This window comes from Oreochromis aureus, linkage group 16 (assembly GCF_013358895.1).
Source record: "Oreochromis aureus strain Israel breed Guangdong linkage group 16, ZZ_aureus, whole genome shotgun sequence".
Classification (NCBI taxonomy): Eukaryota; Metazoa; Chordata; class Actinopteri; order Cichliformes; family Cichlidae; genus Oreochromis; species Oreochromis aureus.
Window position 1 is genome coordinate 10,082,539 of NC_052957.1, and position 22,561 is coordinate 10,105,099.

Consider the following 22,561-nt stretch of genomic DNA (forward strand, 5'->3'; position numbering starts at 1 on the left):
AAAAAAAAAACATGAGTTGAATGTCAGTTAACAATGACATACTGTCTGACTGTTGCTATAGTGATTTTTACAACGGTGAGCTTAACCACTTTCTATGCACAGACCCAATTAAAAATCATGACAAAGGTTCATTGTAGGGGTTCCCAATATCCTCACCAAAATAACAAACTAACAGCATGTCGTGCAAAAAGTCTACTATATTGTTGTTTACATTTTCCTTTTGAATTAATACATGCAGTGTTAATTTACTACAGACAACAAGGTTGTAAAGCTGCAGCATGCCTTAATTTTGAAAAAGTCTGCCAGAAAATTTGCATAAATTGATTTCGTTTAGAACAAGTTTTTGCATTTTAGGCTGCTGAGGTAGAGCACACAGGAGTGCCAAGATTCACCATCACTTCTTATTTTTATGTTTGCTTTTGCTACATTACAGCTACAGACAGTTACTCTACCAGCACTGGTGCTCTGCTATCGTTATCCATCACAGAAGTGACCAACATGTGGTCTGATGTGCACTGCAAACAGCACACTGACACAGTGACATTTACTGTACTGAACAATGCAGTCTGGAGTCTCCAAAACATCACCTCACACTTTACTGTAGATACACATCTGTGTAGTATAAGCCTGTGCTTAACTCATTCATTTTTAAAGTAATGCAGTTCAGTAATGGGATTTGTCTAAGACTGAAATGTCAGCTGACAAACTTCTGGACTTGGACAGAAATCATAACTTAAAAAAAAATAACTCAATACAGTTGAACAAGTTCACAAGCTACGGCTAGCATTAGTCCAAGATACAGAATTATTTCATCACAATGATGTCAGAAATGATATAAAGACACAAAGCAGTTATATTTGAAAAAAGATGAAAAATATATGCTCATGATGAATTGATGCCAGCAACGGGGGAGACCAGTTACTGTACTTTTCACAAGGTTTTTTCCCTCATACTTACTTGATGAATGATAAATTTCAGGTTCTCAACAGTTTGCAGACTTCTTTGTCAGAGACAATGCCGTTTTTTTCAATAAACGACAGGTTTACAGAGCCATACTACGGTACTGTGATATAGGTAGAATGGGGTTTGGCATAGTCTTTCTAAAATAAGCAATGCCTTCTCTTAAAATTATGTTGGCTGGATGTCGCTCAGAAATCTGTATATACCCTTCAGCAATAAAGGGGCCTTCAAAGGTGTGCAAATGACCCATGCATATGTGCACTATAGCTTGTAATTTAAACCCGTTGAATTAAATGCTATGGAATTACAACTGGTACTGATTTTTAGTTGAGGGCCCAAAGATCATGATCATAAAATATTATTTTTTATCATCCTTGTACATACAGATGTGTTTTTCTTTTTCTTGATTTTACATGTGCTAAGTAATAAAATCCCCCTAAATCCATTTACATTGGAAACATAGTCTTAAATGATTATATTAGATGGGTTATTTTATTAGAACCACACAACTTCTTCAGATTTTTGTCACCCATGTGTCAACATCATTTGAAGCTTGTGTTAAACTCAAAGTGAGTCAGTGTACAAACTGTTATGGAAATAGGATATTTTTTTTTATCCTTATATTTTCCATACACTGGTTTTGCAGTAAACACTAAATGTATTGAAAATGCACTTTCATTCTCCTAATAATTGTTTTTTTATTGGAAAATTATTGCATTCACATTTGAACAAGCTTTCCGTGCGCAGAATTCCCATAGGCATTAAACTGCTGTGATAAGCTCTGTGATTGTTCTCAGCTATGTGATCTGCTAAATGCTTCAATTAGTAGATGATGGTTTTTCATGCCTTACGGAGTCATGTATTGTTACATAATGCAGTGCAAAGAAATAAAGTGTTCTCAGGTTATTGATTGTAAAATATGTCTCTTTCATAGTTGCTGAGCTCAGGCTCTGTACCGCTACTGTACAGGACGAAACTAGATAATGTAGAGCTACAAGGGTCATTAGTAAAGCTATGACTTTTATTGACTCTGCAATTATTTAGTGGCTGAAAATGCCGGCCAATTGGAAAACGGGACAGTATATTGGCAGATCCTAGCAAATGAATTTGTGTTAAAAAACAAGTTTATTGATTGTTTGTTAGATGGATTAAATAATTATGTAATTGTTTGGTGAATATAACATGACTGCAGTAATTAAAAAAAGAATCATTCAGTCATATAATTTTGATATATTTGTGTAAAACTATCATTTCCAGTATATCCACTATGTTTAAATGCAGCTTTACCCAGGCAGGGGACGAAACAGGGCTGCTCCATCTCTTGTTGGATACGCTGCCTAAGTACGTCTCCACAAAGTTCCTCCTTCACTGGCTGACGAGGAGACTCATGCCAGTTTCCCCAGTGGACAACGCATGATAGGTTTCTTCTCCGAAGCCCCTCACCACATGCTGCGCCCTGCAGAGACACAAAAATTCAATATTAATAAATACTTGCAAAGGTTTCCTTAATTTTATTTAAACCTATTTGTGTATTGTTTTCTGTTGAAGCACTGCAGCAGGCTGGCAACAAGTCCAAATTAGAAAGCTGAATGAGAGATGCTCCTTTAAAACCATGATAGAAGCAACAGCTACTGCAGCATATTCTTGAACTACACATATTAGACAAATGTGATGCTGAAAGTCTGCAGACCATGGGAAACACAAAAAGCTGTTAGGCAGTACAGTGCAAAGAACATCAACATAGAGGCAAAAAAACGGTCATACCGCTACTGTGCATGGGGACCAGTCACTCAGCACCCACAGGTAGCAAGGCCTTAAGGGGCACGGTTTGGTCTGGATGAGCTGGTTGGGACAGGGGCGACCCTCCTCTTGAGCATCCTGAAGGATTCTCCGACTGCGCACAGACTGACCTACACAACACAAGGCCAACATGCAAAAATGAAAATAAGCCAAGCAGAGTACATTTGCATTGGATGCCTGCCTTTTATTTCCTTTTTTTCATTAATTGCTAAAACACAGTAAAAACACAGTGGGATTGATCCTCTTAGTTCAGCTCATACTCTCAATTGCTTTGAGGGAGACAAAAATGGATCACTACACAAACATAAGGCTCCATAAAACAACTGTTAATACAATGAGTGGCTGAAATGAGAGATGATGATTCATTTAGCAGTGAAAATAGGCTGTTGCTGCTCTTTAGCTCATGAAATATTTTCCTCACGACAAAGAGGAATTAGTGTAACAGCACTATACATCTGTGTCACTGTGCCACTTTATGCTCAGATTTTGCAGTTTCCAACAAAAGTGCTTCATTCAAGTGAGCCATTAATAATGTGTGAAAGGAAAAGTTTGCTAAATGCCAGCAGGAAAAAAAGCAGCTTGTGCCTGGGTCCTGTAAGCCTCCATGAGCCATCCAGTTGGCAGAAGTTGTGCGTGCGCGTGTGTGTGTATGTAACGCCAGGAGAGATGCCGAGCTCCGAAAGCCGCAGGAAGAAGCAGCAAAAAGGACATCCGGCTCTGCCATCTCAAAAATCAAACCAAAAACATTAACGCTCCCATGGCATCCTGACAAAACAAGATCCTTGCGTCGTCTGACACAGATACGACACAAATCCCTCATCGAGGCAGAGAAATGCATTTCACAATGTGTGAGAATGAAGTGATAGTAGCAGAAAGAGTCACAGCAATAGTGACTGAGCTGTGAAGGAAAGTGTTTCGAGTTTAAATCCCCAGATGAAAGCCTGGGCTAGTGTGAGCTCACTGGGATAAGGGGTTAACTGCAAGTAGAAAGTCAGCGAGTGACAAATGAAAATTAATAAACATAAGAAGAAGACAGTGCCGACTCTTTCTAATTAACAGAATAACACGCGTTCTCTTTGGGAGATTGACTTTGGGAAGCTGAAGCAACAATGTATGCATTCAGGTTAAATCGTTAACTTTTGTATATTGCATGAGGTTATAACATGACTTGCAGAAAGTGATACCAAGCGTGTCACCGGTTGGGGATTATCAGCTGCATGTTTGCACTCATGCAGCAGTATGGCTATATATTTTATTTAGGAACACTGAATCATTTATGGCGTCCATAAGTGTGAGCTATGTGAAATGTACATTAAATGGACCATCTATTGTTAAAACATAATTTCACAAAGGAAGTTTCCAGTCTTAATTAAAAAATAAATAAATAAATAAATAAACTTGGTGCATAATATAAAACAAAGAGGAAATAGTAATATATACATTATTGAAAAAAACCCCACAACCTGTGCACAGTTTCCCTGCATAATAAGGCATTGGATTACACATATGCGTAAATATTTTAATGCATTTAAATGTATTCATGCACTATTCAACATCTTGGTGCATGCCTGAGTAGATGGAATAATGAGGCGCTGCATATGTAGTCCACTGTGTGTCTGTTTATCAGGTTGTTGTTCCCATGAATTTAAGTTAAGGTTTTTAGCTCATGATGTTTTTACCTCGACTCCCACAGCTGTGCGAGCATTCTGCCCACGGCGACCACTCAGAGAGCACACAGCTGACAGGACAGTTGACTACGCAGCTCTCCGATAGAATCCACTTGTTGATCAAGCCAAACTGTAGAAAACAAGAACAGATCTGAGAGGAGGGCTAGCTAATTATTTCCACTAACAAGAAAAGGGGGAGCGCACACATTTCCATATTTTAAATATGCTACAGTTCATTTCAGACAGTGGAAAAGCAGCAGCTGAAAATAAAACTCTAACAAAAAACTTTCAGATGCTATTGAGCTGTTAATGTGCATTATATTTAACACAGAGACAACATCATTGCTACATTCATCCCATTAAAATTGCATTAAGTGGATAGTGCAATATGATTCTGGATGTGCCAGAGGTTACCATACATTTTGAAACACAACTAATGTTTGGTTTGCTCCACAAAAATGAGAAATCTTTTCACGTCTACTGTTATTCGATTACAGTAACGTAAGAGCGCCATTTGTCTTCGCACAAATCAAGTCAATAACATTAAGTTCTGTTTGGCTTAGTGTCAAAGTTGGTATGAAATCAGATACAACATTTTCACTTAATCAAATTGGGCAACTGAGCTTTCAATAATAAATAAGTAATGAGAACAGAAGCAAAGCTGCTGCACTGCGATAGCTGTCAATATGTCAGATTTTGCAAACTATAAGTTAATTTTGTGCAATTTTTAAAACTTGTATGGCTTTGGAATTTGACTTGCACCCAAAATATGTATGTGTGTGATGAAACTTTTCATTTTTACATTAAACATCTTTAATTGTCTACACAGTGATTACCTGCTCGCACTTCTGCACCTCCATAACCTTGCCATCGCTGCGAATACAGTCCAGGAGACGAAAACGTGATCCCTGACCACAGATGGCATTTTCACTCAGCTGGCATGTACTCCAGTCTAGACGCACACAGCAACATATCTTCATTAGTCTCACTGTCAAACCGTCTTTTATGTCAACGCTACTGGCCTACAACAACAGCAACATTCTGCACAAATCCCAACACGCCCAAGCAACAAAGCTCACACTCGGCTGTTTCTTTGTTTAGGAAACTCGATGAAATCAAGATTTCTTTGTCAAGAGAGACTTGAGACCATTCCACAACCACAAGACCACTATAATGAAAATGATTCACTCAGAACAACTATCCCAATCACCCAAACAACCAGACCAAATGAAGCCGTAACAAATATTGTACTCAGTAGTCTCTCATGGGGATGAGTGTCTCTAACAAAGCTGAGCTACAGTTTATTTCAGAAGTAGTGGTAATGAGGTGCACAGAACTGGGAACCAGTGTAACCATATTCAGTGATGATGAGGATGAGGTGGGTATGATTGAAACCAAAGGGTTTGCTGGCAGACAGCATATCCACTGCAATGCCAGCTCTGGCAATTTAGGTACCAAAGGCGAAAGATTCTGGCTATACTGGGAATAATTAACAATTAATAGTTGTATTAATTATTCACTATTAATGAATAATTAAATGAAATAATTAATAATTAATTCACTTTATTTCAATCCTGGATTCCATTCTGGCGAGTCCTACTGATAACTTCTTGCATACAGGCATGTGTGCCTATAAAGCTCAAAACCCACATAAAATGAATCTGCAACTGTCTTTTTGTTTATTTCATTTCAGTTAACTAAAACATTTGAGTTGTTCTCTCTTTTAATTTTTCTGAAGTTTGTTATGTACCATCCACATTGGGAAAATGTTAAAAAAACATCACTAAAAATGAACAAAGGAGAAAACAGCTGTTCCAATACTTCTGTAAAGTTTGATAAATATTCTATATTGCTATTGCAACGCATTACTGCTACTGTAATACAGGAGAAATCTGTGTCAAAATGTCTAAATCTAGCTTTCTAGTATGGAAACTGTCTTTAGACTCGCTCAGTGCACTGAATAAAGAAGAGTTAGGGAGGTTTCCCGACTTTATGTTATGTGTTGGGTAGATTCTAGATCTGGCTGGTTATGGTCTGACAGTAATCCACATACTCTGTGAAAAAGTAGATCGTTCTACTGCTTGAATATGAGCATGCTACCACACTTGCAGAAAGTATGTAAAAATAGCTAGCCTATTTTATCCCAACCAGTGCGTAGCCTTACTTTTAGGCTGAATGCACTGGTGTTTACCTGCTCCTTATGTTACAATATATCTGTCTTCTGGCTTTATGCAAATATTGAGAAATGTGTTTTATTGCTCTTTTTACATCCCTGATGAAGCATCTTGTGATCTCCTTAATAAAACAGCTTTAAAAATGTGTTTTTTCATTGTTATAAAAACTTTATTTTTAAAGCAATTTTATAATAAATAATAACATTTTTATTAATATATTATTTAACTGTAATATTGGCATTACAGTTGTTGGATAAAAGGGACTTTGTTGTGTATCACTGTGTTGCAAAATAACTAAAAATGACTTAATCTTGTCCCTTGCAGTATACCACGATAATGGATGCATTCTTATAGCAAGTAAACTTGACCTTTTGCTGGTTTTAGGTATGCACTCATATTGTTTATGGGGCTAACAACAGGTTGTAATCATGTAATGTGAATTAGATCAGATATGATGTGCAGATTGTCTTACCTGAGACTCTGTACTGGTAAGTGAAACATGTACTATTAAGAACACAGGACTCTGACTGGACCATCTCTGGACAGGGTGAGTTATCTGAAGCTGCGGGGCGCAGGATATGTCTGCTTCTGTTTCTTGATGTGTCTTGGTCACATTGCTGCAGAATAACAACAACAAAAGCAAAAAAAGAAAAAGAAAAAAGAGTGACGGGATGATCAGGCAGAAACAAAGCATCCTACAGCATCCACTGTCTTTAGTGTTACGATCTACCAAGTTAAACATACTCATAGCATAAGTTATGGAATACATTGTTAATTTCTAAATATGTCAAATTTATTTGTGCCCCAACAGCATGCAGAAACTAATGATAAGATGTGACCTTTACTGGACTAATTTTATTTAGATTTCCAGTAATTCAAAGTTTAACGTAATATCATTCGATATCAGCCGACAGCTGTACATCTCCCTTATGAATCCATAGTGCGTACTTTTTGTAGTTATTCTCAAGGACAAACTTGATTTTTTATTATAATCAGTAGCAAATAATCCAATAATTTATTCTCACGGAAAGAACATTTTTGTTTTTAACATGCTATGATAAACACATTTAATGAAAGACAAACAACCTGAATGAGCCAGCTCAAGGTGAAACCCTCGTTTTCTCTTGACATGAGTGTTATCAAATTACACAGCACACAGCGTTTAGCGGCCTGATTTTCAGCACAATGTGTCAACCTTGGGCAGAAGCTACCTAATAAAAGGTTTATGAGAATGAAAGCTGCAATTGTTCCTCTTCAATAGATCATTTCTATTGACATGATTATGGTTAATTGCTATGAAAACATCAGTGTTATAAATAATAGAAACTATTTTGCAAATGGAAAAAACAAAAACAAACAAAAAAATACAAAATACCCGGAAATTTACTTTATAAATAACCCTTCATTTTTGTTGTGGTTTACAGATGATGAAAACCTCTAAAAACTGATGCAGATGCTAATATAGGTAAAAAATTTTGATATCAAATCCTGATTTCTGTATCATTCTCTTTTTTCTCTGTGTTTTTGTATCAGTATAAATATAAATGTTTTTCTTTCCCAACATCCAACCAGACTGAACAGCAACACTCATCAGCAGTAATTGACACATGAAACACATTTGCTATATGGCAGCTGCTCCCTTCACCCTGTTATAAATAATACATATAGAGACTGGACATCTAAATAATCCTGCAAAGTCAGTAAGCTAGGAGAACCTCGAACTTATCGACTTTTATACCACACTGTTAAATAATCAACCTCTACACCACATAGTTAAAGGCAAATGAAGACAATTATTTAAAAAACTGTTAGGTGAACTGCAAGAATACAACATTTACTAAATATCTACCAACAAGGAGCGTTGGCAAATCATTGGAGTCACAATACAGAGGAAGCGAAATCCGTGAACAGAGGATTAAATGTGAACTGTCAGCTTGGTCTTTGGTTCAAATATTCTTCAAATAAAGGTCTTTGCATTGAGCTGCATTTGTATCTCTGCACCTGATGCACCACAACACACATGTCAGTCACTGCCACCTCCTAATGAGAAGGTGGTGGTGTGTGAATCTCATGAATCAGCTGCAGTCATTGTAGCTTTAATGTGTTCAGGCTCACAGTCACAAAGCCACATACTAACATTTGTATGCTTCATACAGAGACTCAGATTAAGAGTTTTCTTACTACAGTATCTCATTTACTTTAAAATACATTGACTGTCCACTTCATTAGGTGCACCGTACTGGTACCAGGTTGAACCATTTTTTTGCCTTAAATCTTAATGGCACAGATTCAACAAGATCCTGGAAACATTCCTCAGACAGTCTGATCTATATTGACTTGATTGCATCATAATGTTGCTGTAAATCTGTCAGTTTATCCCCCATGCCATTACACCAACACTATGAGCCTGAACTGTTGATAAGAAGCAAGTTGGGGCCCTGCTTTTATGTAGTTTAAGCCAAATTCTGACCATAACAGCATAAATCAAGAATCATCAGATCAGACGTTTCTCCAGTCTTCTACTATCTAAATGTGATGAGCCTGTGCAAATTTTAGACTCATTTTACTGACCATTCAGTGTGGTCTTCTGTTGCTGTAGCCCCTGTACATCAAGGTTCAACATGTTGTGCGTTCAGAGATGCTCTTCTGTAACTCTAATGAGTTATTTTGGCCCAGTGAACTGCTGCCCCCTAGTAATCTTCTCTTCTCTTGGACCATTCTTTTTAACCCCAAAAGATGAGAGTGTGGGAAAATCCCAGTAGATCATCAGTTTCTGAAATAAGCTAAATGCACAGCCTGTCTAGGGCCAACAACCACCTAATTTTCTGTGAAATTTCTTCCCTTCTACAGTAGATATTCCATAATCACATCTGTGTGAGAGTAGGGTTCAATACTGAGGCATATAGTGCATTAACATCAGCACAGAAACTGTGTGCCAGGAGCTTCATGGCATGTATTACAAATACTGCAATGTATTATAGCACAACATTATACAGTAACATGCTGTAACATTGTATCTGGAAGACATTCTGATTAACAGTATTAGTACACACAATTTTCTGTATTTTTACATCCAGTAATTTATGAAGTACAAACACTGCCTTGGTGAAGTAAAATTTCCACTTTGGCCAGTAATGCTGAAATAAAACCCTAGTTTCAAAAGAACCTTGAAGACCTTCAAAGAAGTGTAATCAAAATCTACTCAAAACCATGCAGTGAAAATGATGTAGCAACTTGGTCATAATAGTAAAACCAATCTGGGCTTATTTCCACTGCTCTGCAATTTACGTCTTTTTAAAATAAACTTTGAGCTACAGTCCCATGAAAGTATTATTTTAATCTAACTTAAAATAAAACAAGGCTGAGAAAAGGGAAACATCAAACTGTTATTACCTAGTATGCTATCTTTCATCACTACGCTACCTTTGTACCTCACTGCAGCACACATCTCGTCACATACCTGTACATGCAGCACAATACCTTCATTCCAGCTGAGAGAGCAGGAATAACCAAAGGGTACAAAGCTTCTGCTAATTACAGTGGATGGGCATACTTTACATAAAATATCTCTGTTTGATCTAACATTATCACTTACAGAGGAGGTTTTCCTTTCACAGCATGAGGATGCAGAATCAGTGACAAGCGTTATTTTCATCATCATCTCAAGTTGTTGAATTTTAGAGATTAACTTCAAGAAGCACAAAAATATTTGACCAAACTGCAACGCAGTGGCATTTTAAGGTTGACAGCAGAGACTTTAAATCAGCTGCATACCCAGGTGTGTATGAGTAGACTTGCTTCATCAATTCTTTACTTTATTACTACTTTTATGTAGGACAGGATAATGTAAGGATCACATATTTTATTTAAAATTATTTAGATCAATTGTGTAGATAAAATGTTAAGCTTACTGTGTGTTAACATTTTTATTCTATCCTATTTTTTTCTGCATCAGTATATTTATGTTTCATGTACCTGAAATATTCTTTCAAGTGGCTAAATTTCAGTTGAGTCAGTATTTGATTAAACAAACAGATGCAAAAACAAACACCTACATCAGTGTGCAAAGCTTTCCTAGCTGTAAAAACAGGACTGTTTAATTAGCTCTCAGTTTGATGTGTTTCGCATTATTATTTCACCTACAGCATTACCGCAGTCCTTTAATGCTAAAGTGCTACTAAATACTGTAGACTGAAACACTGAATGAATCAAAATGTGTGTAGAGTAGACTCAGACTAATTAGCTCGTTTCACCTCTTCTGACTCTAATGTTCCAGTCCAATGAACTGTTGTGTTTGACAGGAAACCTATAACACAGCTAAGAGGCCATATAACCAATAGCCTGTGGCTACAAATACTCGGGGACATATGTTACGTAGTTGCAGCCTGAGGGCTAACCTTCATTACAGAACAGAGGCATATTAGTAAAATTCAATTTATCCACTTTACCTTAAACTATGCAGAAAATATTACAGAACAAGTACAGAACAGTGCTTCACTGCGAATATGAATATATATATATATATATATATATATATATTAACCTATACTGAAGTTAGATAAACACATTTAATGTGACATGTTACAAAAACACCTGGTTTCTAATGACACAAATAATATAGAAGGCCATAAAGCTCATCTAAGCATTTGTGAGCCTGTTAATAACAGATAGTTGATAATTAAATGCAGAACTTAATGCACATACATGTTTTTTGCTCTTACTTTTTAGAAGTAATAAAAGGCAATAATGAAATACGTTGTTTGATTAGCTGGGTATTTGTCCCTTTTTACCTGCAGCTTATACTGTAAATGCTTCATATATAATATATATATTTGTTATTATGGACACAGTTGACATGAAAACGACAAATCAAGCAACTTACTCCCCCACAATTTGTCAAATAACAGCAGAAACGGCCACTAAATTCTGTTTCTTACCACAGGGCAGTTGCTCCAAGGTCCCCAGGGCGCCATGACACAGTCATTGGGGCATGCCAAATAGCAGACCTGGGCTCTGGGTGGCATTTCCTCTTGATCACACAGACTATCCTCCACAGTGCTGTCTTCCCCATTCCCCGTTGTTCCTTTCTTTACACACCTATGAGCGCAGCAGATGCAGCTGTGTAACAAATCTCATGGGCCCAAGCAGCACAACTTTTTTTTGAGTTTTAAAACCCATTTCTGAGTTTGTGACTCACACTAGATTACATGTTTTTTTTTTTTTTTTGGTCAGGTAAAATTCTCAAGGTAGTTTGTTTTCACTCGAAATATAACTACAGATTGTTCTTCGTTAAAACGGCTTGAGATTAATTAAATTTCAGGAACAGCAACATATTGTTTGTGGAGATGGTATAGAATTGTTGTCCTGCAGCAGAGAGAAAAGATTCCAGCTGGATGGTTGGCTTCACTCAGATGTCGTGCTTAAACAAGTCTTTACTAGTGTGAGGTCATTATCTGTATCTCTCAGAAGTGGGTCAATTCATGATAACTGATGAACGAGTGACTGTTACCTAGTTTTACTGGCACTGAAGTAATGATTACCTAACTTTTAAGTAATGTATTCAATAATGAACTCTAATAGTTCATCATTATCTGTTATTAGTGGTCTCTTTTGATTCTTTAAAGGAGTAACAGTTAATCATGTAATAGATCACTCCTGTTACACTGGTCATTCATTTTACAGTAAATACTGATATGTTTACATCATTATTGTACATTTATCTAATATGAAGGCTCGCCAAAACCTTAAACATACAATAAATATAGGTAAGGGAATTTAGAACACTTAAAGTACCAACTAAATTTTGCTGACTATCTATTTTCAGAAGAAGAGAAGGTACAAAAAGTATTGTAAAAACTCTTCTTTTCGAGGTGAGTGGTTGATTACCTTAAATCTGTTTCTGTTACTCACTCTGAACAAGTCCAGATCAGTTTCTTTGGACACAATAACACAATTGCCCTAATCAGTGTCTATTCTCACCGACGATGCTTAATCCAACAGCAATGTCAATACTTCACTGTTTTCCTCTGTGGCTTTTTTAAGTAGCACTAAAAGGCAGTTCACAAAAATCTATCGACACTCATTAGGAAGCTGTGGATTGTTTTTGACTGTTTATTTTCCCTTGGCACTGCGAGGCCTGGGACAAGTGAGAGTGCCAGATTTAGGGCCGTTGCCAGTCTGCTCTTTCCATTGTTGCAACGCCAGGCAAACAGTCTTCTAAACCTAACCTACTCACTGACCTGATCTTGCGGCTTTGGACTCCCTCCCCACAGGCAGGCAGGTCGTCCACAGTGTTGATGGTACAAATGGACCAGGGCTCGGCCCTCCACTCGTATTGGCTGCATTCACTGTAGCATGGCAGAGCCTCATACACCTGTATGTACATACACACACATACATAGGAGGAAAAGGACACGTATAATAAACAATAGAAAGAAAGCACCTAAGCATGTGACCTGAAAAACTAGACATGCATACAAATTAACTCATACACACAGAGACCCCACCTGCCCTCCACACACAAGCATGCTACAAAAGGAAGAGTTGGTTGTTACAATTATAGCAAATGCAAGAAATGTAGGAACACTTTTAGTTTTCACACCTAATGAGGTGTCTCTGTACCAGAAACAGTATCTCACCTGAGTTTTCCTTTGGTAAAGATAGAAAAACACACCGCTTTGAGCTTTCAGGCTTAATTTCTTACATGTGGCAGCATTTTCCTTCATGTTTTGTTTATTTTTACCATCAAGCACTTGTGTATTCTTGAGATGTTTTGAAGTCTGTGCCTGGGTTTTATGCCAGTTGATGTTCTTTATATTTTAGAGCATAAATGAGGCTTAAACATAATTAAAAGCTGACAAAATAATACAAATTGTGAGGACAGTCAGAGAAGCTAGAGAAAATGAAGGCTGTACTACAGAGAGGTGCTGAAAGACGTTTTATATGCAACTATAGATGAAAAGTCTTTTTTCCACACTAAAATAAACCTGCGCGTGAAATGGAGAGAACAGCATGGGGTGCGTAAAACGACAATGAGCATGGCAACGGGCCCTTCAGCTGATGATGTAATTGGCTCGCTTTTGAGGCTATTCACTTTTCTCCACTCAGCCACTGAATCTGGCATGTCTGTTGAACCAAGGGAGCAGCCAGCACAATGCTCCTGTAAACACATGTTTACTCTCAATCTATGTAACTGTCTGCCACAGTTAAAGGTGCACTCTTGAGGACAATTTGTGGAGAAAGCTATGACAAGCTGTAATGGGTGTCACTGTGGTGTGTGCGCTCGCGAGTGTGTGTGTGCTGAGATAGAGACAGGGAATGAGTGTTGAGTATTCCCTCCCCTGCGGGCCACACAGATGCCTATTACACACGTCATCATCTCCCATCTGTCCCTGCAGATGCCCCTAGCTGGGTAAACTGGCAACTGTTCTTCTCACACATGCTCCGCTACTACTGCAGAAACACAGCACCAGCTGAAGGGCTAATTTTTATTACCCGAAGACTGATTTTTAAGCCATTTTCCTCAATTGCTACACTATTTATTCATCACTGATCCCAAACTTTTCAACCCAGGCTGGAGCGTCTCAGTTCAGGTTCACATAGGGAGTAAATTGCAGTTTAAAGCAGGTGTAGTGCAACAAAGAATAGGAACAGCCTCGCCTTTTTAGAGCGTATCGCTCATTCATATACATTCATACAGCACTCTGTCTTTACTCCCCCCCCCACATGATTTTACACCAATGGCTAATTTAGAGTCAGTCAATAACTTTACATGTATGTCTTTGGACTGTGGGAAGATGCTATAGTACCAATAGGAAACCCACAGAGGAACAGAAAGAACATGTAAACTCCATACACACAGGCCCCAGATGACCGTGGGATTCAAACCAATCACTCTTGATATGAGGCTCCAATGCAAACCACTCCACCTTTCGAATACAACTTTTGTCACACACACTTCATTACAGACGAAAGACAAACAGGCAGCTCTTTTATTCCTTTTAAAAGACTCCTAAAATCTATTTTTTAAAGATTAACAATACAATAATATTACCTGACTCAATTTCTTTTTAGAACACTTTAAAAAACCTCTCCACGATATAATGAAGCCCTGACATCTTGGCAGTGTGAATTTCTCCAGTTAAAAAGCAGGTGATGTATCCTCTAAATGCACTTCGGATAAATTACTTCTGTTCGTGTTGCACTCGAACCAATCAAACTATTGTTCTTTCTCCCGGCCGAAGGGCTAGAAAGGTCAGAAGTATATGTGACTTGGACAGATCCGGCATGCATTCTGTCTTCATTAGCTAAAGCAGAGTATACGTACAGAATGAATAGCACTGACCTGAGCCTGCGTGGATGTCCATATTAGCAGTGCATGACAAGCCAGAAGTTGGGGCAGGGGAGAGAAGAACAATGATATGATCATTAGTATAGATTTTGCCTGCAGTGACAGAAATGTATAGTTCTGCGTAAATTTGAAAAACTGCATTCTCCTCAGTGTTTCATTAATGAGGGTAAAGGATGATTAGGTACTTTATCATCTACAGTGAATCTAGGCATCCCGTATAGTTTGCCAAACTGAATGACTAAAAATGCTGAGAGAGTTTTTAAAATGCTGCAGTTGGTTGTAACAGCTGTGCTCTGGCCAGACCTGCAGCTGAAGGCAACTCCAAGGAATTAATTTGTCTGGAGATGGTGAGCGGGAAGTCAGCGTGAATAAGCATATGCTCAGAGAGGCTGTGTGCTCTGTATCTAAACAAGGTTACTGAAAATAAAGTGTTATCTCACTGACAAGTTTCTGTTTGGGTAATTCTGAATTAGTTTAATTAAAACATTCGAATAAAATACACAGCTTTAGATTTAAACATATAGTATATTCATTCAAAATGAATATTTACTAGACCTGTAATGCTTTTTTAAGCCAAATGATTCTTGAGATGGCAAATGTACCACTGCACAGTCTTGGTACAAAGATTATATATTGTACCTTCTTTCAGTTATATGGCTTTACATATTAAAAAATAACAGAAGTCGGCTGATCAGACAAGGTCTTAAAGTTAGGTAAAAGCAACCTCAAATGAAGAGCAACACATGTCATATGACGCAGTGTCATTACTTAAACAAAAACTAAAACGCAAAAGCAATGTCTGAAAAACGATGTACACCCTTACTGCTTCCACTGGAAGAAGGTAAGAAGCAGTCAGGTGTTGTTAATCAAATGCACTTGATTACTTGATCATCAGCCCACGTCAACACCTCTATATAAGCGGAGATTTTGCACTTTGCTGGTCTGAAGCATTCAGGTGTGTGTTAACACCGTGCCAAGGAGGAAGGACATCAGCAATAATCTTAAAGAAGCATTTGCTGCTGCCCATCAATCTGAGAACTGTTGTAAGGACATTTTCAAACAATTTGTCCATCATCCCACAGTGGCAAAGACAACTCACAAGTAGAAAACATTCAAGACAGCTGCCAGACTTCCTAGGAGTGGATGTCCCATCAAGTCTAGTTCAAGTCAGGTTATGTGCCATAAAAGCAGAAATTGTGGCAATTTGCTGCCCTGGGGCATTCAGGTGTGCCATAACACAATGCCACAATCTTTCCAGGAATCTCAAATTCACCGAAAGGTCAGACTGTGAAATGTTTAGAGGAACCGCAAAAAACCAAAGCACTACATCTCAGACTGTACAGGCCGTAGTTAGCATTAAATGTCCATGACAGTACAATTATAAAAAGACTGAGAAAGTAGGGCTTGTTTGTGAGTGTTGTCAGGAGAAATCCTCTTTTCTCTAAAAAGAACAAGGCTTAGCTTTGCAAAGTTGCATCAGAACAAACCATAAGACTTCTGGAATAATGTCATTAGCCATAAGGCACACAGGATCGCAACATAAAACACCCCATACTAGCCGTCAAGCACAGTGGTGAAGGCGTGACATTTGGTCATGTTTTGCAGCCATAGAACCTGAGCACCTTGCACTCATTGACTTAACCATGATCTCTTCTTATACCAAAGTATTCTATTCTACAGTCAAATGAGAGCTTATCTGTATGACAGCTAAGTCTTGGCTGAGTTATGTAACAGGACAATGATCCCAAGCATACCACCAAATCCACAACAGAATGACTGAAAAACAAATGAATCAAGGTCTTGCAGTAGCTCAGTCAAAGTCCAGACCTCAGCTTCATAGAAATGCTGTTGTGGAACCTTGAAAGAGCTGTGCAAAAATGAATGCCCACAAGCCTCAATGAACTGAAAGAAAGGTATAAAGAAGAATGGGCCAAAATTCCTTTACAATGATGCGAGAAATTGACAAAATCACAGAAAATGACTACTTCATGCTATTGCTTCTAAAGGTTCTTCTAAAAGCTACTGCATCATAGGGTGTACTTAGTTTGTTTTTCTTTTGGTAAAAGAGTAAAGAAAAGGTGGAAAAGGTGTTTTAGAAGCTTCTAAGGCTCAGAGGGGCTCTTTTTTTCCTATTATCATATCACCATATGTAAAACCTTGGAATTGAAACAGGGTTTAATTTCTTTTGACTGTATATTCTTGTGCTGATAGATTCCCATTAATGCCAATGCAGCCATTTTTTCCTTGTCATTTTGAATCATTTTTTCATTTATGCCTTTTTCCCACTTGAATTGCATTAGAATAAGTAAAAATATTTTCACTTAAGACAAGAAGTTATAGTCAGTGTTCACTGAATATAAAGTCCCATATTTACAGAGCAAAAAACAATCTACTTGCAAGACATGGAAATAAAACTCCACGGCTCTCCTAGATGCTAATTTGTACATGGCTCATGTCCAAAAAACAAATACACACATACCTACTGTACTCTAGAAGTTTACCCAGTGATGCGCAAGTGCACATAAAAAGACAACACACCTATACACAATCAGATAGATAAAAGACCAACACAAAAGGACGTGAAGCACCAGCAGGGCCTTCTGCAGGGATGGCATTTTATTGTAAACAGAGAGAAAATGGAACACGAAGCCTTGATGTCGAGCAATCTATTCTATAAATCTCTTTCATAGTGTCATTGTGTGCCTCCAACTTCAAATAGACTCTGCAATTATTGTCAGTAGGCCCATGGATGAGCTAAAAAACAATGGCACCACTGAGAAACACAGTAGGATCTATTCTGGGGTGATGATAACCTCTAAAATACACTCATGAGATGATAACTTAAAATGTGTCAAAATACAGTATAATAGACCCTTGCTTTTGAAGACGTCAATTTGGGATTTTTCAGAAGAGAAATGCAATACTGCCGAATGAAAATACAAACAAAGTGATTTAAGATGACAGAAGATGAAGCTGGGATAGGAAAAGAACAGAACCAGAGGTGGCAAAAGTACAGACTTCCTGTACTTAAGTAGAAGTACAGATACCTGGTTAAAAAGTACTCCAGTAAAAGTTGAAGTGCTGAAGCAAGTTTTTTACTCAAGTTAAAGGAGAAAAGTACATGCTGTGAAATGCACTCAAAGTAAGAAAGTAAAAAGTTGCTCTTTGAAGTATGATTCTACTAACCATCTTGGTGCAAAGGCAACTGAACCTTGTGCTATTTAAATAAACAACTAGTTTCTGTTGTCTGCATTACCTCAACACCTAAACAGTAAAATGAGTCAGGGGATACCGGGGGATTCAGCAGGTGAGCTTCAGTAGGTTTTCTTATATACATGATGTGATCAGCAGACCTGCTGCTCTTTGTGGATTTAAAAAACTAAATTCAACAAGATGTCAGTACTTTCACAAGCTATGATGGCTGACGTTGATCCCCTATATTGACACTATGCTGTTTATACTGTTTTTACACTACACAGTATAAATTTGGAATTCAGTTCATTAATCTTAGTGTTATAAGTCTGAGTGTGTGATTTGGTCTACGGGCTTACTAACATACTTTTCCCTTTCCCTGCCAGATCATTAAAGAAGTGGAGGTGGATACCACAGTTATCTCACAGCCTTGTCATTCTGTGAATGTACTCTTTCAGCATGCTATACTGTATAGCTGTGTATAGTAGCCACAGTGGAAGAGCATTGTTTAAACCACTGTTGTTTTATGATGCGAGCATCACAAAAGCACATGGCCACCAGAGACTTGACCGTAGCTGCACTTAATTTTAACAGTTGGTCATTGACCATTGAGTTGGTTCTTATCATCCTCACCCTCTCTCTTTTATAACTGTCTTCCAATTAGTTTTCTTACTATCAAACACTTCCATGAACCAAAGCCCTTACAAGATTTACAGTCTGTCTAACATCCCCTTTGGACCCACTGCTGTGTTGGCTCTACCGCAGGGCAACGCCGTGACTTTCTGTAATTACACAAATTGATTGGCAATCATGCTTTGAAATAATCTCCTTTTCTCATTTATTTTGTAATCTATTACAAGAACCTAGCTCACCAAGACAGGAATACATTAGCAGAGACATTTTGCAAGCACTTAACCTTGCACCATAATAATAGATGTGGTTAAATATCTTTTTCCACATACAAGAGCCTCAGCATCCGCGCTTGTCTTTTGCAGTTTATGTCACTAGTGTATGTGAAGAAATTCTGTTTCAAATAAAAGAGTCCAACTGTAAACACTGGTGAAGCCATACAATGAACAAAAAAGGACAACTCCACACTAACTGTGGTGTTTAACCTTATCTATAACTTCTGCATATTTACAAAACTGGAAATATGTCTAAAAATTCACGTGATGTGAGAATATGTGTATGTATATGGAAAATTTGACAAATGTTTTGCAGACAGTAACAAAAACAGATGTGCATAAGTACAGATCTGAGAGCAGATCCCACAGATATGGGAGCAATGGCCATTTTTTCAGGACTTGTGGTCTGGCCACAATGATGTCAGAACAAAGACTCATCACCGTTCTGTCTGGTGGTCGTGGCATACAAATTTTTAAAAAGAGGTTGGTCAGTGGTTTTGAGGTTTCATTCCATTAACTAACAAAGTAACTACAAAAAGAAAACAATGTATTATTTATTATTATCTTTTCTCTATAACTTGCTTTGGACATGACCATGAGCTTCTTGTTCATTGCTGCATTTCCAGTCCTTAAAACACAAAAAACTTGCCACATAATTCCCATGCTCCGTTGTTGTGTGCACAGCTGAAATGCCATGGATGATTCCAGGATGTGTCAGGGTAGTGGCTGGCTTCTGAAAAACATGACCTTTCCGCAGTATTTCCCATAAATATTGTTATTTCCTTCTATGTGAACTTTTCGTCTTCCACTTTCACCCATTAGTCACAAAAATTACTACATCAAATAACAGTGCAAGAAAATAATTTGTCTTAAGAATAATCATTTATTACTACTGGGCATATTCCTCATAGTTTTGAAATGTTTTTTTGTGCAAAATGGCTTTGGGAAACTCAAAGAAACACACTGGAGGTGTGACAATGTGACAGCAACACCCTGTGAAGTTAAAGTAAAAGAAACACTTGCAAGCTGACTTTTGAATATAAATTCAGTGTTCATTATTTGAAAGTGTCAAGAATTTGGTTTCATCCAAGACATATTTAATTAAAGAGGTTCCATCATTTTACCCACAACATTTAACTTCTGGAACCTGTCTGTTTGTTGACACAAACATCTTTTTACATTGACCATCCACATGCGTTTCTGATTTATCAGTAAACACACCTGTTTATCTCATTTGTAATTAATTAATTTAGCTATTTTGCCAACTGTTTTGAATCTAAATGTGCAATAGACCCTTGCACATTTTAAAATGAATGCAGTTATCTCTTAGAACACTTCAATATAAAAGATGAGAGGTGAAAATCACATATTATCAAGCTACTGCTAAATGGGTAGCACAGTAGTGCAGTGCTTAGCACCGTCACTTCGCAGCCTTTACCTGGTTGTCTCTGGATACTGACAGTTGTTAGGTTACTTAATCGGTACAGCTCACCTTTTTTATAACCCCATTTCTGAAAAGGTGTGTAAATATTGCGTAAAATAAAAAAAAAAAACAGAATGCAATGGTCTACACATATCTTATAGACCCATATTTTATCCACAATAGAACATTTTAACAAAAGTTCAAACAAAATGTACTGTTTAAGAGAAAAAGATGGAGTATATTGTTTGGCATTGTGTTGCAAGGTCTTCCCCTAAAAAGATGTATACAGCATTGATGGTGCTTGTCCAGATGTTCTGGGTATGAGCTCCTCAGACACTTATGCACCCCAAACCATCAGAGATACAGGCTTTTGAACCCAGCACTGATAACAAGCTGGTTGGGCTCACTTACCAATAACCTCCTGAGAACCGAGGAAAAAAGTATCTTTCAGATTAACTTTTTTTGTGATTTTCTTTATGGAGCCAAATAAGGTCACCCAAACACATAAAATATCACTGGAAAGGCCACAGTCGTGATGTGTTAAATAGGGGACTATTTAGTACATCAGGACTTAGTGGGGAAGCTCAAATAATTCAAAAGATATAGACCAAAAAGAAATGTCCATTACAGAGGACATAAATGAATAGGCTGGGTCTCAGGAGGGTAGTTGGAAGGACACAGTGTCTGTCCATGTTTTACAAAAAGAATTTCAAATTTCAATTTGTGTGACAACAGCATTTAACTTTTCCTCAGTCCATTTTGAAGGTGCTTAGGCCAGGGAAGACAGCAACATTTCTCTATCATGCTCACATAATGCTCCTTTGTATGATAGCACTTTCACCTGCATGTGTGGCACAGTGAACTTTTATTGACCTGTTGCAAATGAACCTAACTACTTGAAAAATGCTGTTCCTCTTTAGTTCCACTTACTTTCCCAGCCTTTTATTGCCCGTCTCAACATTTTTGAGATGTGTTGCTGCAATCAAATTAAAAATGATTTTTTTTCTTCAGATTTTTCATGAAGTGTCTCAGTTAAAGAATTGATATAGGGGTTTATGAGAGTTGCAAGTCATTGCATTTTTATTTGAATTTACATTTCACAGTGTCCCAACTTTTCTGGAATTGGGGTTCTATTTGCTTTTGATCATCTGGCTGGCTAGAGATTTCCGAAGGGCTTTAAAATGTAGCCTGTTTGAGAATAATGGCAGCACTTCAAACTTTCTTAACAAATATGCAGGCTTACAGGGGGGAATATCATTTACCCAAGCAATGCCCTAAGTTAATTACAGCTCAATGGTCATCAGAAGCTCCATCAGAATATGACTACAAAAGCCTGTCTTTCTAATGAAGCCAATGATGAGTTCACCATCTGGCTGCAGCCAGGTAAGCACAAGACATCTAACATTAATCCTGCAATTTGGGATCCATCCATTCCCGTGAGCTGCTATGGGCTGTGTTTGAATTTCAACAGAGGGATGAACGAGACTTGACTGAGGAAAATTATCTGTATACACTAATGATTCCAACAGAACGGGGTGTACCCATACACTGCATATAAAAATGAATGTAGGTTTTACAGGTTTTAGAGTCACACTGTGTAGTCATTCATGGAAAACTTTGGTTCTCTTTAACCTTTTAAACACATTCTTGATTTGCTTATGATCTCAACATTCATTTTGTCAACTGTAATCAAAAGGACAATACAGCAGGGTATGCTTTAGGCCAGAATAATTTGCGACTGACGGGTCACTACAATCATGCAGTATGCCTCAGTTCATCATACATATAATTAAAAAAAAGACAATAGCTTTCTGTAAATGCTCAACTCAAGCATGTTCTATTTTCAATTCATAGTCTATATTAAATCTTTGGTGCAAGAGAATCGCTGTGTGTGAATGTCATAATAATATTCTAAATAAACTTCATGCAGTGCTAAGATGAAGATGAGTTAACACCACCATACTGGCAAAGATAGATGCACATAGTATATGCCACAATAATATAAACACTTTTAACACGTTATTTAAAGAGGTATGGAAATTACCAACATGACACAATCATAACTATGACATAACACCTGTCACGGTGAT

The 22,561-nt window shown here is 37.6% G+C and overlaps 1 protein-coding gene across 1 annotated transcript in view; it reads right to left on the reverse strand.

Moving 5' to 3' along the window:
• Positions 1 to 22,561, reverse strand: part of thsd7ba (thrombospondin, type I, domain containing 7Ba) — a 160,985-nt gene that overhangs the window by 10,250 nt on the left and 128,174 nt on the right. Inside the window, exons 17-24 of the mRNA XM_039600333.1 lie at positions 14,946 to 14,951; positions 12,841 to 12,974; positions 11,539 to 11,698; positions 7,074 to 7,218; positions 5,264 to 5,379; positions 4,440 to 4,557; positions 2,725 to 2,870; positions 2,248 to 2,416 (exon numbers count right to left, since the gene is read on the reverse strand). Coding sequence (XP_039456267.1) covers positions 2,248 to 2,416; positions 2,725 to 2,870; positions 4,440 to 4,557; positions 5,264 to 5,379; positions 7,074 to 7,218; positions 11,539 to 11,698; positions 12,841 to 12,974; positions 14,946 to 14,951 — 994 coding nt within the window. The remainder of the gene's footprint in view (positions 1 to 2,247; positions 2,417 to 2,724; positions 2,871 to 4,439; positions 4,558 to 5,263; positions 5,380 to 7,073; positions 7,219 to 11,538; positions 11,699 to 12,840; positions 12,975 to 14,945; positions 14,952 to 22,561) is intronic.